The 19152-nt window shown below is 46.7% G+C and overlaps 2 protein-coding genes and 1 pseudogene across 2 annotated transcripts; 1 reads left to right on the top strand and 2 right to left on the bottom strand.

Moving 5' to 3' along the window:
- Positions 1-6257: 6257 nt before the first annotated feature.
- Positions 6258-7043, bottom strand: LOC133887291 (exocyst complex component EXO70C2-like; annotated as a pseudogene).
- A 6423-nt stretch (positions 7044-13466) lies between these two features.
- On the top strand, positions 13467-14253 carry LOC133887290 (citrate-binding protein-like). Its single transcript, XM_062327228.1, has 2 exons — positions 13467-13754; positions 13861-14253. The coding sequence occupies exons 1-2, from the start codon at positions 13467-13469 to the stop codon at positions 14251-14253; spliced, it is 681 nt and encodes a 226-aa protein (XP_062183212.1).
- A 1665-nt stretch (positions 14254-15918) lies between these two features.
- On the bottom strand, positions 15919-18462 carry LOC133887341 (exocyst complex component EXO70C2-like). The gene has a single exon (XM_062327270.1). It carries the CDS (start codon positions 18184-18186, stop codon positions 16120-16122), a length of 2067 nt encoding a protein of 688 aa, XP_062183254.1. The 5' UTR covers positions 18187-18462; the 3' UTR covers positions 15919-16119.
- Between the last annotated feature and the right edge of the window lie 690 nt (positions 18463-19152).

Genomic DNA, 19152 nt, shown 5'->3' with positions numbered 1-19152 from the left:
CACCGTCCACCTCGCGTGAGACATGTTCAAGCTGCACAAACACTACAACCTGCTGGCCAACGCGGGAGCTAGTCCACGGCGTGCGGCGGATGTGGGTGTACAATATCGATAGACCGGCCCCTCAGTCTTGGCGGCCCCACCCGGCGGCACTCCGAGCTGCTAATCATGTTAATTGTTCGAGCAGAAGCGTTACAGGTCCGGAATAATAACTATGATGGATGGATTTGTACTGCAGATTTTTCCTTCTAGTTTTTGCAAGATCTTAAGGTATGTAACAATCCTATGCAAAGAACACAATACTCCCTCCGTTCAGAAATAGTAGGCGTATTTCTTTTTAGAAAAGTCAAACTTTGTATATTTTGACTAACATTTAATCAAATTATAAAAATACTTAGTGTATAAAAATTATACAACTATGTTCACAATTCAAAATGTTTTTATACTATATACGTTTTGTAGCTATAAATGATATATTTTGTGAGAAAAACTTAGTCAAAATCCAACTTCTTAGACTGAGCCTAAAGAAATACGCCTACTATTTCTGAACGGAGGGAGTATGATATATTGGTGGCATATCACCAAAGTTTATGAACAAATAATTGAACCGTTTCTCTAAAAGAATAGTTGAACAGTCAAAAAATATATGGGTTATGCTATTCTTCAACCGCCTAAAAACGGCATTAGTTTCGGTCGATGCCCTCCCCCATACGATCAAAATACAACAACCATCATCTTCTCTTCTTCCTCTAGCCAGAGCAATCCTACTCTTCTTCCTCCGTGTGACGCCCTCCGCTGCCCTGCTCGCCCTAGGGTGGGGATGTGAGTGGACGCGAGGGACACGAAACAAAAGGTGGAACAAATGAAAATTTTGTGTCCATAGCACATTAGTGACAGGTGGTTGGGGATGTGAGCGGACGCGAGGGACGTGAAACAAAAGGTGAAATGAATGAAAATTTCGGGTCTATAGCACATTAGTGATGTGTGTTTTTAGGCCTGTCACTAATTACTTTTACATTAGTGACGAGTGTTTTTATCACCCGTCACTAATGAGTGGTCTCTCAGTAACCTGTCACTATTGTCATTAGTGACGGATGATTTTCTCACCGTCACTAATGACAGGTTATTAGTAACGGGTCTGATACAGATCTCAGCCTGGGGTGACATTAGTGATGTGTCGTCACTGGACCCATCACTAATGGGTTATTAGTGACGCGCACTATGCAGATGTCACTAATGTGATGTATCCTTTGATGGTTTCTTACATAGTGCCTCCGCATGATCGCTCCCGCTTCCCGCCCTCCTCCACCCATCTCCGGGCACCAGCACCGCCGCACTAACCCGGCTCCACCGAGCCATCTCCGCTCGTTCCCGCCTCGGCACCGCTCATCGGTCGTCATTCGCCACCTGCGCCCGGTGGCGTCCCCTTCGCCTCACCACTCCGCCCCTGCACCTGCCTCCTCCGCAGGGCTGGTCTAATTCCCTAGGAGCTCCCTCTAAGGCCGCCAATGGAGAATCCCGCTAGAAACCGAATCCCCGCTACTAAACCTCGCCGACTTCTTCAGTTCAACATCGTCTGAAACCGTCTCCATGATTTTAGGTGCATGATGTAGGACCGAGAACGGTGACTAGAGAGGGGTGAATAGGCACCTTATAATTTTTTTACGAAATAGATGACCTACTCCTTGTTCACCCAACACCGCTCAAAAACGTACAAACGGAAGCATAAACTTTAGAGAGACAAAGCTAGAAAGAAAGTTCCAAAGCAACATAACTCCACAAATGGAATATGAAATGTAGGATCTATTCAATACCATTCCATGTGTCATTGAGCACAAAAGCTTGAAACTCGAACGAAGAACAAAGCAAAAAGACAATCACCGAAAGAAGCAACTCTCCAAGTTGATAGTCTAGAGACAAGGGGATTTAAGACCCTCTCAAATACATTAGTATATGAACGCTTATACCTCTAGCAACAAGAAGAATAACTTTCCAATGTTAAAAAATCGTAGCTCAAAGGCAAAAACAAAAATTAACAAGAAAATCGAAAAACTTACACCAAAGGAAAGGGAACCAAAAGAAGGAGACTAGAAGGAGATAAACACAAGATCATGTGAGAAAATAAAATTCATTAAGCACAGAGGTCAGCCCTATTTTCAGCAAATTTCAAAGTTATTTTTCTCATAAAAGCTCTAGCCTATTACAAAGACTAAGCATATCATCTCATCTCCTCCAAAACCTATCACCAGGCTATCAAATGGCTGGCTCAAGAGTTACAACTAGCCCTCCCCCTCTATTTATAGGCCTAAGGAGGTCGCTTAACCCTTAAGATTCCTTGTCCTCAAAATACTCCTCGCTTACAATGGTCTCCTAACTACCACGGGGCATTTTGGTCCGAATTTTGCTCTGTTCATCGAATGGCCGTGACACCTTCATGACTTAGCTTCGCGATGATGCCACTTGTACTCCACCCTTTCGCGGTTTTGAGGCCAAACCGCGAAATCCCCTCACACGCTTCTCAAAGTGTGACTCACAGCTGCTTGACTTGACCTTAAGCAAGCATCCCGATGTTGACACGTGTACTCCACCTCGCGATTTTGACCGCCGGTAAGTCTCTCCCGCTCTCGATCCCTCGATCCACCTTGTCACTTGCACCGGCATCCCCTTCGCTTGACTTTGTCAACACGTTGTCTTCATCCTTCCATCTATGCATTGCTTAACCTTCATGTGCACAGCTAGGATCACGCTTGACTCAACCCAGCCTCCTCGATCGTCTGGCACCAAGCAGACCGCTTGGCCCCGATCTTCCCGCCGTCAGCCGCCAAGTTGCATCCATCACCTGCACACCATGAGACAAGCAAACATGTTTCTCCAAACCTCCAAACCATAATAGGTTAGTCCATAATCATAGCTCTCAGCTCAAGGCACATCCTAGAAGAGATCATGAACGCCGGATAGTCCGGCGTGCACACCTCCTAAGCGTCGAACCATCCATCATGTACAATCCTTCTGATCCCCAGTCTTGCAATCCTCTCTGCAAGAAATACTCCGGCGTTGTCTTCATTCCATCGCCGAAGCATCCGATGTGTTTATCTTTGCCAGAGCACAGATTTGCAACCTCTCTGCAAGAATTGCTCCAGCGAAGCATCCGGCGTGTGTACCAAGCATCGCCGGATCATCCAGCATGTGAAGGCCGCCAGACCCATCTTCCAGCCTCTCTGCAAGAAATGCTCCAACGTTCACAAGGTCCATCACCGGAACTGTAACACCCCAGGGCCACAAAACCTGGGATGCCACTAAACTACGCAACCTAGCTTGTCATAAAAAAAATAATAGCATCTTCTCTATAAATTAAAGTATCATGGAAGCAATAACATAGATAAACAAGATATGCAGAATATCACATTAGCAGATAAAATCATCCTGACATGAACCAAGAGCAAAATATTAAGTTTAACATCACCACTACTCTTTAAACTTCCAACGAACGACCATAAGGACTAGACTTTGTTTATTATTACAGCACAAGATAAAAAGTGTAGACATGAAGTGCAAAATGTGCTGCTACATCCCCATCCCCTCATGGCATGCATCAAGTACCTGGAAAGAGTAATGCAAGGGTGAGATTGAAAATCTCAGCAAGCAAACTTGTTTTAACAAGCTATTTAAATCACAAGTTGATTAAGCATCGATTAATATAGGACTTCTCAAGATATAAGGCATGTTAGTATAGTATCAACAAGTATTAAAGAATAACCTCGAATAAAGGTCACAACCACAAGTATAACTTCATATCCACAATAACATATAAATATTATTAACTTCCATGAATGCACATTAATGCAATGATATATCTTCTTTTACATCGCACCCCACCTCGGGCAATGTACGATGAGTACCAGTACTGTCATGATATTTACGACATAACTTCCAATGCATATGCAAATGCAGGTGCACATGGCAGCAATATACTGCAATTGTCTAAGGTGTACCACCAATAATACCGCAACTTTATTCTCAAGTCGAACAGCAACATAGATCAACAAGAATTGTAGCAACATAAAGATAGACATATGGCAATGATTAACCATGCTTAAAGGTAAAGAACAGCATATAATTCAGATCATAGTCAAATTTTTCATGGTTCTGAAATAAAAGTGTAAGTGATGGAAATAGGAAGTCAAAATAGTAGCAACACCATAGCTACGTTTACTTGCCTTCAACCGGCGATAACGGCGAACTTCAAGTATGAGACGAAGCACCACCACCTGAACACAATCATAACTCAGCACCAACACTCCTCATACAAGCAAATACATAAAACAAAGCGCTCCTACACCCGAAGCCCTCAATCAAGCAATACCGACAAAAAAAAAAAACAGCACACACGCATTGGTTTGACAGGAGCAGCAGTACTTCTCTTTTTCTTATCTATTTTTCTACCACATATATGATAACAAATAAATAAATTTTAGGAAACTACATAACAAGGGCTACAACTTTTATTATGGTGACATAATTTTTTTCATGCCTCTAAAGTCTCCTAAATGGCATAACAAAACAGCTCCAGAAACCTGTCGTCAATTTCAAACAGCAGCCACTCAAAACTGTTTATTTCCAGAAATACTCAACAAAAAATTCTAAAATTTTGTGTACATGTAGATCATAACAAAATATTCAACTTTTATATAATTTGGATCTACATAAAACGTATTTAACATGGCCTAATCAAGCTCTGAACTTCGACACTGAAATCTGTTAACAATTGATTGCAGAAAATTTAGAACAGCGTAACTAGAGCTATAACCAACGAAAAATTACATACTTCACACCATTGGAAAGCTTAACGAATCCTCTACAACTTCCTAGCTATTTAAAAAACTGGTTCGGCATCTAAGATGCCCAAAAACTGAATAGATCTACTACTGTCCAGATTCTCGCCAGAATCTAACAACCAAATTCAAAAATTCATAGCTACTAAACTACTTAACCAAAAATTCTGAAATTTCACTGGTAGCTAGGTTTCGAAGTTAGCTACAACTTTGTCTCTGGTGGACAAATTTATTTCGGCAATTAACTTGCCCAAAAATGATGTTGAACAGAGACTGTACAAGCTGATAGATTTCAGAACATGGACGAAATTGATTTCGACCAAACCTCCAACTAAATCCCCTCTAAACTCGTGATTAAAACCTCATAAATCGACCAAACGGATGGGATTAAGGTGGCAAATCTCACCTAGGCAACCAAAGAGAGCACACCGACATCCTCAGGGGTTCTCCTCCTCTTTCTTCTCCTCCTTCTCCCTCCCTTCTTCCCTTCTTCCTTTCACTTCTCTCTCTACTGCACAAGAGCAGCAGCAGGGGGGAGGACGTCCAGCAGGTGTAGGGTGGCGAACAGGGAGGAAAAACAAGTCCTGGCTAGGGTTTTGGCCGGGTGGAGGGGAAAAAGAAAGGGGAGGGGCGCCTGGGCCTTTACCGGCCCAAGCCTAGGTTGGCTTAGCCCACTCTCAGGTTATGTTTTTTTTTTTTTTAAAAGAAAGTTGCTGCTGCTACTTTACTTCAATTCCTTCTCTTTTCTTTTCTGACGACAGCGATTCGACACTGAAAACCAAAAACGACAACTCCCAACTTTTCCCAAAATTTTAAGGCGTTACAGGAACATCTGGCGGGTACTTCTATTTTTGCCTTATACTAAAAAAAATGCTTCAGCGTGTACTCTGCCTGAACGCCGGACCTTCCGATGCATTCAATCTTCCAAGTGCCGGATCATCTGACGTGTTCAAATTCCCTGGACTCAGAGACAAACACGCAAACTCCAAATCCTTTTCAACTTTGGTTAGACAAGATCATCATTGCAGTACATAGACATGTCTAAGCAATCTTAAGAACCTCAAACCAAAACAACAACATATCAATCACTCATCACACATAAATCAAGGTTCATCTCAACGTGGTTTCTCACATGAAGATTAGGAAGCATAAAAAAGTATGTTTGGCACAGAAGAAGAGTGTTGATATGAACTGGTAACACATGTATGAATTAATCGACGAATACACATCTATCTGCCGTGATTGAGCAAGAGCAATGCAGTGAGTTCAAGTACTATTACACCATCACCTGTTGGACCAAAACTGTCAATATGAACCATCAAAATTAACAAGAGCAAAAAAAACATTAATGGAGTAGTAAGTTGCTTAAATCAACTTAGTCATGCATGCACTGGAGCGGAAGCTAGCGTCCATGGAGATCTGTTATTATTACATCCTCCTCCTGGGCACGGACATGGTGTTGCCGTCGAAGAGCTCCTCGATGATGGCCGAGGTCCTCACCGCTGAGCTTGTTGTACTTCTCCATCTGCCTCCCCACGCTGAAGTGTTGCGCGAGGCGCTCGCGGAAGGAGCGGTACGCCGGCACAATGACGGCGGCGATGGAGACGTGCAGCTCCGACTGTAGCTGCTCGTCGATCACCACCCATGCGCCCTACGTCCGCTGGATCTCGTCCACGGTCGTGTTGAACTGCTTGAACCGCTCCTTGATCAGCATCGGCTTCTGCACTGACCCCTTCACCGTGATCACGCCGTCGTCGCGGAGCAGGTTCAGCACGCGGCTCCACGTCTCCCACTGGTAGTTCTTGTGGTACTGCCGCAGGTCCGTCGACCGCTTCTGCGACAACGCCTCGCCCACCACGGCGTTGATCTCAGGCGAGCCGCGGATCTTCTGCAGCATGTACCGCCCGTTATTCAACAGGAAGATGCTGTCAGCGCCGGGTCCTCGTACAACCACGACTTCGCCTCCAGGTTCCCGTGCAGCAACTCCATCACCTCCATCAGCTGCGCCGCGAACCGGTCGCCGCTGCCCTCATGCTCGTCGCCGTCCGGGCGGTGGTGCTCCCGGAACACCTGCTCCAGCGTGTTCTTGTACTCGCACGCGTACTTGAGGTAGTTCGTCAGGTACCGGGTCAGCGGGTGCACCGCGCCGCCGGGGACAGGCTGCTTGCCAGCGTCCGCGCGGATGGAACTCTCCAGGTCACAGAAGATGGCCATTTCTTCGCTTGCAGCTCCGTCGCCTCCATTCTTTGCGTTTGCGCCGTCTCCGGCCGAGCTAACTCCCTCTTCAGTACTACAGGACCCTCCAAAGTTGACCCTATGGGTTTTTATTGATGTTCATCCGCCAGATACCCTTACCCACCGCTGCACCGACCACCGCCGTCGCCATCTCCGTCGCCTGACCACCTTGACCTCGTTTCGGTCTCGTTCTCGCTCGGGGTGAGCTCGCCGACGCCACCTCTCCCTTTTCCGCCGCTCTTCCAGCTGTTCTCCGCCGCTCTCCGGCCATCCGCAACTGTGCTGAGCCCTGACGACGCCTCTGGTCAACCGTGGACCCGTGGACCGAGGGTCCCCTTTTGGTTCACAGCCGCGTAGACCTGGTCGGTGTGATTTTCAATAATAAAAATATTTCAATTATGAATAATGACATCAGCATGCGCAATAAATAAGTTTTCAATATAAAAATTAATCAGTTGTTTCTCTTATAATTAGAAAAATTGCAAAAACACCCATAGAATTTCAAATGCTTATAGTTTTTTTGCTCGTAGCTCCGTTTTATGTGATTTTTGCATTCAAATTCTCATAGAGACGTTCATAATCTTTTTGTAGGGTTTTTACCAAGTTTTAGTATTATTTGTTGTACTGTTCTTATGTTGTTTGTGTACTCGATTAGACGATTCAGTTTAAGAGTAGTTTGGAAGTCTCCAAGAAGAAAACTTTGAAGGAACCGTGCATCACCTTAACAAAGGCAAGTGTCTTGACCATGTTATGAGCCTAGTTTTCAATTAAAATTAGTTTTACAAAACATGCATGCTATTTTATGGTGAAATGGGGTAGTTTAGCAAACACTAGCAACATATGTAGTTTTTCTCTGTTGATGTTTTATTCGATAACATGAGTATACTTCTTAGCCATGCTTTTATATCAACATGTAGTATATAGGTGATGAACCATGACATATGGAATTAAAAGTTGAGATAAGTGATAATTGATGTTGTAAAGGGTTTTAGCAACAAGGAATCTAGGGTTTAGGCAAGAACGGGATGTTGATGTGTGCCTGTTGATGCGTTCCAGGCATTGTTAGCTATGGATGGATATTCTGGTGATTACCCTTGTTAGTTAGTTGGCGATCTTACCCAGATCATGTTAAGGACCGGTTTGTGAAGCAACCACTCATGACAATAGTACAACCATGAGACCTAAATGGTACGACTTAGCTAAGTAACTAGATGTTCTTCCAGTGGTGCATGAGCCAAATGAATGTGTAGAGAAGGAAGGGGTACTTTTTTATTCTACCTAGCACAAGAGGGGGCTTTTGGGGTGGAGGGTTACTCCACTTATGTACGACGGTGAAACCTCAGTGGGCAAATACATGCTGGGAGACTCTTCAGAAAATCCTCATGGTGATCTCTCGGCGCACACCTTAGAAGTGTGTAAGGTATTGATGAGTACCGGTAAAAGAGTTGATCATGACTTGTGGGTAAAGTGTACAACATCTGCAGAGTGTCAAATAGAATATTCAGTCGTGCTCGTAGTTACGAGAGGTATGGACCCTTACATGATTAGTTGGGTGGATGTTTACCGTGGTAAATATATTATTGAATTCTCGAAGGTTAAAGGAGATCAATTACACTTCTTTTCTTTTGAAAAACTACTTTCTGGAACAATACTCTATAATTGGTTTTTATGCAAATTAAACCCTAGATGATAGAAAAATCTTGGTTTAAGCCTACATGTCATACTTTCCCTCACCTATTGAGTATTGAAAATACTCACGCTTGCTTTTTAGAAGGTGAAGCTTTCGAGGAATATCCTAAAGACAACGTAGAGTTCTAGGTTTATGGAGCTTCCGGTCGACTGCCTAAGAAGTGGGCATTGTGATGTGTTTTCTTTCCGCTGCTATGTAATTTTTTTAGACTCATGTGGTCTAAATAACGTTGTAATAATGAACACTATGTTTATTTTCCACTAATGATGTCACTATATGTATGCGTAACTGATCCTAGCATAAATATAGTTTACATTCGGTTTAGCCTTAAAACCGGGTGTGACATCCGGCGACCATTCGTTTTTGTGAACCCTCGGCAGGAACGTGATTCTGGCGAGCTCACCGGCGCACCTCGGCCATGTTTTCTCGCCACCCTTCCCCCTTCGCCGCTCGTTTTTGTGAACCCTCGGCACGAATGTGATTCTGGCGAGCTCACTGGCGCACCTCGGCCATGTTTTCTCGCCACCCTTCCCCCTTCGCGCACGCATGGCCACACCCGGCCGCGCCGTGCAGCCTGGTGAGTGGACCACGGCCCAACCACAGGTGGACCGGCCTGCTAGGCCAGCCTAGCCGCCTCTAGTCATGCCCAATTGGTCGGCCCAGCTCCCGTAGCCCGCAACTAGCCAGCCCAACCCGAGTGGGTCGGATACTGTGCATCCCAACACAGTGCAGCCTAGGCCCAAGACAGGCCCAATCTGAGCCCATTTTGACCAAATCGGGTACTATGCATGTGTGTCCCACCGTTTATTGTTCAGTGGGCCCTGATTATTGTTCAGTGGGTTCCACCTGTGGGTCCCATATATGAATAGTACAATTTCATATTTTTTTGATTTAATTTTAGATGAAATCTTCCAGGAGTCGTAACTTCTCCGTTCAGGCTCCGATTTTGGTGATTCTTTCATCTAAATTTGATATCTACCTATATATCATGGTGTGATATCCATTAGGACTCATTTGGCTTTCCATTTGGTGTTAATTGATTCTTCTCTAGTATAGCTTGATATTGATCGTAGTCGCGTTACAGAACCAGCTGAGTTTTGCGAGTGCTATACGGGAAGCATCAGGAGCGAGGAGGATCTGGATTTCAACCAAGGCTTAGAGGACAAATTCAAAGAAGTCAAGTCATATTTCCTTGATCATATTGATCATATGCTTTCAAATAATCTATATGATCAACTAAAACTGGACTTATTATCGCATATGCTATGTATTGTGTTTTTTTTTTCAAACTACTTGTAGTAGCTAATCCTATCAAACAATTACCATACCTTAAATGTTATCATCCATAATACATATCACTCTAGGATTTACCAGTCGTTAGCTATATTAACGTCGGACGACCATACTATCTAGCATGCTTAGGATTAAATGCATCTCTTCGGAGATATCGCTTCACTCTTTATTAAATTAACTCATATACCATGAATCCTTGATGGTTATGAATTCTATGATGGTTGTGAAATCCTTAATGTCATGTGGGATATGGAGGGTGATGTGTAAAAATGGGTGAAAACTGTTTTGGCAAGGGCAGGTAGAGTAGTACTCTGGATAAGGATGCTCTTGGGAGTTTTTGTTACCTTTGTGGTATTCAGTGCCATAAGATGCCTACATTGGCTGCTTAAGGACCGAGTCATTACACTGTCATACTTAGTCACCTCAGTGCAACCATGCGTCCTGTATGGGCAGGACTTGACTTTTTTTCACCGGACTAGATTGGGCATCATACTAGAGGTTGAGCGAGCAGCGAGGGGTCAAGTGACCATCTGTCCATCTATTTGAATGTTTTTGAGAACCGGCCAACGGCTTAAAAAGGGGCTGGCATTCAGTACAAGGCCTTTGGTACTTGGAGTATCACGTAAAAATATCCGACAAGAAAGGTGATTAAAGTGTCTTGGTATGATTTACTCCTCAGCTCACAACCGATGAAGGTTGAGCATATCGTGTGGGTACAGTGTACAACCTCTGTAGAGTGTAAAACTATTCAAATAGCCATGTCTACGATCATGTATATGTGAAAGCAGTAACCATCTTGATTAGACTCTGGGTGCATATGTCTTGATGAGTGAGTGTGTGGACTAGACGTCCGTATGACAAGGTTATTAGCTCAATCCACCATGATTTGTGTGGTACTAGAGGTATACCAGATGTGATGATAGGGACTACGGAGTGAGGTGTAGCCCCTCCCAGGACAAAAAAAAACCCAGATACGACTTGTTACTTGGTTTTGAACTACTTCAAACTGTTTTAAAGCTACCGGTAGAGAATACAACTTAATGACTGCATAAAAATGCTTTACGCTTAAAACTAAATTGTAAAGCCCTATCCTTAATACTCTTCATGCATCTATCAATAATTTGAAGTAGTATAGAGCTTACTGAGTACCTTCCATACTCACTCTTGCTATCATTCAGATGAGGAAGCCACTATCGACTACGTCGAGGATGGAGGCGCAGATGAAGAGTAGAATTAGAAGTCACGTTCGCACCCTACCTGCCTGTGTCTTGGGTAGTTATTTCTGTTGTACTTTTGATGGTCGTTAAGCCAAGTTTGTAATATACCGTATGGCTTGTAAACCTTTTGTATGTTGAATCTTAATACCTTATGTATAAAGTTTAACTGTGGTGCCACCATTGTTATACTTTGGGTATACCCTACTTAATCCAGATACTGATACGGGAGGTATAAGAGATCCCGGGTTTGGGGTCTTACACTTGGTGTATCTCGTAGTATAGTTCAAAAGGGAAGGTGATTGCAGTATCTCGGTATGATTCGCTCCTTCGCTTGCAACGGTTTGAGGCTGAGCCTATCGCGTGGGTAAAATGTACAACCTTTGCATTGTGTAAATCTATTCGAATAGTTATATCCATGGTCATGGACATACAAAGCAATGACCTCATTGGTTAGACTCAGGGGCGTGTGTGTCTTTGATGAATGAGTGTGTGGACTAGATGTCCGTGTGATGAGATTGCTGGCTCGGTCCGCCATGAGCTATGTGGTAATAGAGGTACACCAGACATAATGATAGGGACTTGCTGAGTACCTTTTATACTCATTCTTGCTATCATTCAGATGAGAAAGCAGATACCGACTTCGCTAGAGATGAAGGCGCGGATGTGGAGTATATTAGTGGTCACGATCGTACTCTAGCTGCATGTGGCTTTTGGATATTTATTCCACTGTGCTTTTGTTGGTCAGTAGGTCAGGTTTATAATATACTGTATGGCATGAAGACATTTTGTACTCTGCAAACTTAATACTTCTATGTACGATGTATGACTGTGATGTCACAATTGTTGTACTATGTGTATCAGCTACTTGATCTAGGGATTGATACAGGAGATATGGGAGATCCCGAGGTTTGGGGTCTTATAGTTTACCTATACATCCCGAGTGATGTATGGGTGGTCGAATGTTTTGAAGCTTTCAGGTTTTGGGGTGCAACCTTAACTTTATCAACAGCATAAGAATTTAATTTTTGTTGATGTGGCAGCTTTATATTTAGCTATTTAGCTATGTCGTAATGATATTGTCTTTGATAAAAAAAAAACAACAATCACTTCTTCTTTACAGGTTTTATTCAGAGGGACGTATTGGCTTCGGCATTAGAGTTTGCTACTGAAAGAGGAGGAAATGACATATGTGCACAAGATGGGCCAAATATTGGAGATAGTTACATTGAAAGTCTTCGCCAGGAATGGTGACGATTTAATTCCAGAATATATGTTGGATGATGTCTCTAGCCTTACATAGTTTGAGAACTTATTTGCTTATTCCATCATACATGTAACTTGATCGTAATAATGAATCAGGCTACGTGTACTATATAGTCTAGAAACTAGAAATTTGTTTTCCATTATTAAAAAAACTCATGAATTTGCCATATTCGTTTTACTGTGATTATCATTTCCTCTTCTTCACTTGCTCTGTGCTAATGCAGAGCAAAGTGATGGAAAATTCGACACTATGCAATTTGCTCGCTTGGTTGTGTTCAATTTTCCCGTTGTGTTCAACTTTCCCATTGTGTTCGGCCTCCCAAAAATTATGGGGCCCAGATCTTACTTAACCACTAACTAGCACTAATTATTGGTAACGTTATTTGATAAAATTAAGCAAATCTTTCTTCATGTAAGAACTAGACTATCTCTCTGAAAGTTAACTCGTCACCTCGTAATTCTCCTCCTCCCATGTAACTTGTGGTTTCTGCATGTATAATAATAATCCATTCTGATGGCAATTGATCGGATCTCCCTCCTCACTACTATCTCTTTTTATCTCTTTGAAAGTTAACTCCTCACTACTCTCTTCCCCACAATCCTTTGGTAGGCAGCAGATCCGTCATCACCATTTGGTTTATTCATTGCAACATGAATTTCGCCCAAAAGAGAAAAATAAAAAAAAGCCTCGCTGCTGGACCGGGACGGCAGGAAACGATAGCTCTGAGCCTCTGACCGGGCACGGCAGGAACACATGCAGCGCGGATTCAGCAATCCACAACCCAATCAACTCCCATGGCCGGCAAAACTACTACGAATTAACAACGGCTCGCCGAGCCGGCAACTTTGTCCGTTGCATCTTTTCTTTTTTGAAGAGTATCCATATATGGATGCCCCGTAATTAAGATCGCGCGAGAGAGATCGATCAGTGCAGCAGAAATGGCTCGTAGCATGAGCCCTCTGTTGCTGCTAGCCTCGACACTGCTCCTGCTGTTGCTGTCGTCGTCGTGCACCGTGCGCTCGGCTCGCGGCGAGGGCCAGCTGACAGACGGCTTCACCGCCGTGGAGCTCGCCGAGGCGCAGTTCAAGGTGCAGAAGCCCTACGACGTGCCTCTGGCCGAGCGATACGAGCTCGTCGATGGCGTGCGGCGGATGTGGGTCTACGCCACCGACAAGCCCATCAGCTCCGACCACCCCGGCGGCCCGCGCACCGAGATCAAAATCGAGGCAAGATCATCGATCGCCTCCTAGTGGCATTTAATTATCTGCTCTGATCAGGTGATCTTGCAGTAACGATTTGCTCCTGCATGCTTTGTTTCAATCGGTCGAACAGCTGATCTACAGCTCCGGGGTGTGGCAGTTCGAGGGCTACGGCTACATCCCATGCGGCACGTCGGGCGCGTCGGTGATGCAGATCTTCGGCGCGGCGGAGCACGCCACGACGCTCATGCTGCACGTCTACGACGGCCAGCTCACGTACTACCACGACGACACCAGGGTCGTCGACGCCGGCGTCTACGACCGCTGGTTCAGGCTCAACGTTGTCCACGACGTCGCAGCCTCCAACATCACCGTGTTCGTCGACGGCGAACACAGGCTGACCGTCCCCGGGCGCGGCGGGGACTCCCACTACTTCAAGTTCGGCGTGTACGGGCAGACCAAGAACAGCCCGTCGTACCGCATGGAGTCGCGATGGAGGGACGTCAAGGTCTTCACCAAGTGTTGATGATACTGTTGTGTTACCAGCTTGTGCTCTGTGATTTGTTCGTCGCAAATTAATGACGTGAAAACGCTCGTTCATCGAATTCAAATTCAAATGTCTGTTCCAGACCAGAGCAAATTAGGCCGAAGCCCAGCGAAATCAAATTCAAATGTCTGTTCATCGAAGTAGACCAGAGCAAATTAGGCCGAAGCCTAGGGAAAACTCGATACGTTTTAGATCCGGTCTGGTTGGCCCGAGTAGCAAGCTTGTGTCAAAAAAATTTGGGCCCATTTCAGGCCCAAGAGCAGTATTGGGCCGGGCCGAACATGACAACAATTTTTTGCACAAACCAAACCGGGCCTTTCCATGTTCTACTAGCTCAGCCCGGGAAATCCTCATGTCTACGCCAGAGCTAAGCCTCCTCATGTCTACACTATTTGATATCCGGCAAAATTATGGCACAAAGGCAGGGGCGAAGCTTGAGCAGGTGCCACTTTACTATATATCTAACAACATACACAAATTTATATAGTCGATTTGAACAGATTAGTAATAAAAAGTTTCTTCACCCTGGTGCTAGTGCACCACCCAAACTATATGTAGCTTTGCCCCTTCACAAAGGTGAAGTTATGGCACAAAATTATGGGAAAAACTTGGTTTGCTTGCAGCCTAGCATCTTAGAATGCTGTTCTGTTTATGTTGTGTGGTCGGAGCTCTGGCGCCGATGTGACCTTTGGGTTCACCACCGTCCACCTCACCGAGGACATGTTCAAGCTGCACAAACCCTACGACCTGTCGCGGTCGGTGCAGGAGCTGGTCCACGACGTGCGGCGATTGTGGGTGTACAATACTGATAGGCTGGCCCTCAGTCGTGGCGGCGCTCCGAACTCCTCATCGTGTTAATTGTTGGAGCATCAGCGTTACAAGTCTGGAATAATACTCTATGACGGATGGATTTGTACTGCAGATTTTTTTCTCCTTCTAGTTTTTGCAAGATCTTAAGGTATGTAACAATCCTATGCAAACAACACAGTATGATATATCGGTGGCATCTCACCAAAGTTCATGAACAAAATAATTGAACTGTTTCTCTAAAAAAAAAATAGTTGAACAGTAAAAAATATATGAGTGATGCTATTCTTCTACCGCCTAAAAATGGCATTACTTTCAGTCGATGCCCTCCCCCGTATGATCAAAATCCAACAGTCACCATCTTCTCTTCTTCCTATAGCCATTGCAACCCTATTCTTCTTCCTCCGTGCGACGCCCTCCGTGTGCTCGCCCCCACCTCCAACCCTCCTCCACCCATCTCCGGCGGCGCTCCGGTCGCCACATTAACCCAACTCCTCTGGGCCGTCTCTGCTCACCCCGGCCCTGACACTGCCCACCGGTCGTCCTCCACCGCCCGCGGTGTCCCTGCCACCTCGCCGCTCCACCCCCACCCCCTCCGCAAGGCCAGTCTCCCTCCATAGGAGCTCCCTCTAAGCCCGCCGATGGATAATCCTACCGAAAATTGAACCCCCGCCACTAAACCTCGTTTGCTTCTTCGGTTCAACGTCATCTGAAATCCTCTCCGCAATTTCAGGCGCATGAAGATTAGAAAGCGTGAAAAAGTATGTTTGTCATATAAGAAGAGTGTTGATATGAACTGGTAACACACATGTATGAATTAATCAACAAATACACATCTATCTGCCGTGATTGAGCAAGAGCAATGCAGTGAGTTTAAGTACGATTACACCATCACCTGTTGGACCAAAACTGTCAATATGAACCATCAAAATTAACAAGAGCAAACAAACAACATTAATGGAGTAGTAAGTTGCTTAAATCAACTTAGTCATGCATGCACCGGAGCAGAAGCTTAGCGTCCATGGAGACCTGTTATTGTTACGTCCTCCTCCTGGGCATGGACACGGCGTTTCCGTCGAAGAGCTCCTCGATGATGGCCTCGAGGTCCTCGCCGCTGAGCTTGATGTACTTCTCCGTCTGCCTCCCCGCGCTGAAGTGCTGCGCGAAGCGCCCGAGGAAGGAGCGGTACGCCGGCACGATGACGGCGGCGATGGAGACGCGCAGCTCCGACTGCAACTGCTCGTCGCTCACCACCCACGCGCCCTGCGTCCGCTGGATCTCGTCCATGGCCGCGTTGAACTGCTTGAACCGCTCCTTGAGCACCGGCTTCTGCACCGACCCCTTCACCGTGATCACGCCGTCGTCACGGAGCAGGTTCAGCACGCGGCTCCACGTCTCCCGCTGGTAGTTCTTGTGGTACTGCCGCAGGTCCGTCGACCGCTTCCGCGACCACGCCTCGCCCACCACGGCGTTGATCTCCGGCGAGCCGCGGATCTTCTGCAGCATGTACCGCCCGTTGTTCATCAGGAAGATGCTGCTCAGCGCCGGGTCCTTGTACAACCGCGACTTCGCCTCCAGGTTCCCGTGCAGCAGCTCCATCACCTCCATCAGCTGCGCCGCGAACCGGTCGCCGCTGCCCTCGTGCTCGTCGCCGTCCGGGCGGTGGTGCTCCCGGAACACCTGCTCCAGCGTGTTCTTGTACTCGCACGCGTACTTGAGGTAGTTCGTCAGGTACCGGGTCAGCGGGTGCACCGCGCCGCCGGGGACAGGCTGCTTGCCGGCGTCCGCGCGGATGGAACTCTCCAGGTCGCAGAAGATGGCCGCCGCCGACTCACCCAGGCGGGACCGCACGGAGGCGAGCTCAGACTTGAGGTCGGCCAGGGCGGTGGCAGCGCTGCCGCCGTCTTGATCAGAGGCCTCGTCTTCCGAGACGAGGAACGCGTCGACGACGGGGGCCGCGTCGCTGATAGCCTCGTACATGTCGAGTACCTTGAAGAGCTTCTCGGCCGCGCGCTTGGTCATGGTCACGGCCTCCGTGAAGTTGAGCATGTGCACTACGGCGCAGCGCGCGAGGTCGGCGAAGATGCCGCGGCCGAGCCCCTCTTGGCCGCCGGCAAACACACGAACGCAGAGGTCGCGCTCGCCCGGGAGGCCAACGTCGACGGCGTGCCGGAACGCCTTGATCCACGTCGCGATCTCCGACTCCAGAGCCTCCCACGGCATCTTCACCACGTCGTCGATGCTCGCCTTCTCGTACCCGAGGCTCTGCATCGCCGCGTCCAGCGCGTTGCGGCGCGCCACCAGGAACACCTGCGTGCACTCCGTCCCGTACCCCGCGGCGATCATGGACTCCGCCATGGCGCGGAGCCGCTCCACGGTCTCCGTCGGGAACGGCGGCGAAGCGTCGCCCCCGGTGCCGTTGCCGTCCGAAGACGGGAGGACGCAGCGGTCGGGCTCACCGCCGTGCCCAAATGACGGCGGCCGCTTCATCGACTTGCTGGTGGCGCTGCCCGTGTCGCCGCTGTGCGGCACCGTCTTGGCGACGCGGGGGTCCTCGAGCATCGCGTGGAACTCGTCCTCCACGAACGTCATGGCGCGGTGCAGCACGCCGGTGACGCGGTGCACCCCGATGGTGTACGTGCCCCCCTCCGCGTGGTTCGCGGTGAGCACGGACGCGAGCGCGGCGATACGCTTGATCGCAGCGAGGAGCTGCGGCACCTCCCCAGCCTCATCCGACAACCACTTTTCGTCGGCGCCCTCCGCCTGCGCGATCTCCTGCTCGACGGCGTTAGCAAACTTGTCCAGCGTCACCTCCGAGACGACCGGTTCCGCCGCGTCGCCGTCCCGAGCGGCGAGGAAGGCGTCGATCTCCGCCGACAGCGCGGCGAGATCCGGCTCGCTAACCTCCTCTGGCACGGGCTCGACCCCTGCCTCGCCGCCGCCCGTGTCATCGACGTGGCCTTCGGGTTTCTCCTGGCGCGCCTCCTTGACGTGCTCGTTGAGCTTGATGGGTCCGAGCGAGAGGTTGCGGGCGAGCTTGTCCTCGCGGATGGTGGCCGCGGAGAAGCTGCTGGACTTGAGCGGCGGGATGGGGATCCTATCCATTTCTTGCCGCGGCCAAGCTCGGTGCAACAATGGTCAATGCCTCAATGCTTCGATCGCGCGTATGGTCTGTGAGGCATGCAAAGGGAGAGAGAAGAGGGCAGAGCGGATAGGGAATGGAGGAGGTGTTAGAGAGAGAGGAGAGGTCGCCGGAGGTTGAGGGAGACATGATTTGAAAGAGTCTTCCTCTCTTCTCTCTCCTCTCTTAGCAATGCAGAGTTTGCCAAAGAAACCATCGGTGCTGGCTAACTCGCCACGACGTGACTCCCTCGAACCAAAACATGCATGTTCTCTGCACGAAGCTGTTCTGCTCCCCAAGAAAGTGGAAGAGGTTCAGTATGTAAATGTTCAGTATGAAGAGCTTCAGTATGTAAATGGATAGATGATTAAAGTTTAAATAATGCTTTGACTGCACGGAACCGAAACATCGCTTATTGGTGGCCGAAAGGGAGTAGAATATTTCATGAATTTTAAATTTGGTGTTTTCAAATAGCATGGATTTAAATTTATTCTATTCATAATTCAGATTTTTAATTACAATTGATTGCTTTTTGAAATTTCAAACTTTTGATTTTTTGTTTTCCAAATTTCAAGTTTCAAAAACTGACAATTTGACATTCAAATTTCATTATCCGGATTTCAGCATTCCAAAATTCCATATTAAAAAAGGCCAAATTTGAAGTTTCTAAAATTTGGTTATGAACTCAAGTTTTGGAAAATTTAAAACTTACCACTCCTTAGTTCAATTTTTCATAAAGTAAAAAATTGTATTTGGAAATTCAAATCTTAAATTTACAATCGATGTTTAAATTTTAGTTTCAATTCCAAATATTTACATTACATTTTTTTCTAATTTTAACTTAGAAAAATCCATTTTAATACATGGAACTTTTATACGAACAAACCAAGCGCTACAACTTGAGCAGCCTTATTCCCTCGGGATTTGGTAAGTGTTCTCTTTAATTGATA

The sequence above is a fragment of the Phragmites australis genome, chromosome 12 (assembly GCF_958298935.1).
Source record: "Phragmites australis chromosome 12, lpPhrAust1.1, whole genome shotgun sequence".
In the NCBI taxonomy this organism is placed as follows: Eukaryota; Viridiplantae; Streptophyta; class Magnoliopsida; order Poales; family Poaceae; genus Phragmites; species Phragmites australis.
This window is presented reverse-complemented; position numbering and strand designations above follow the sequence as displayed.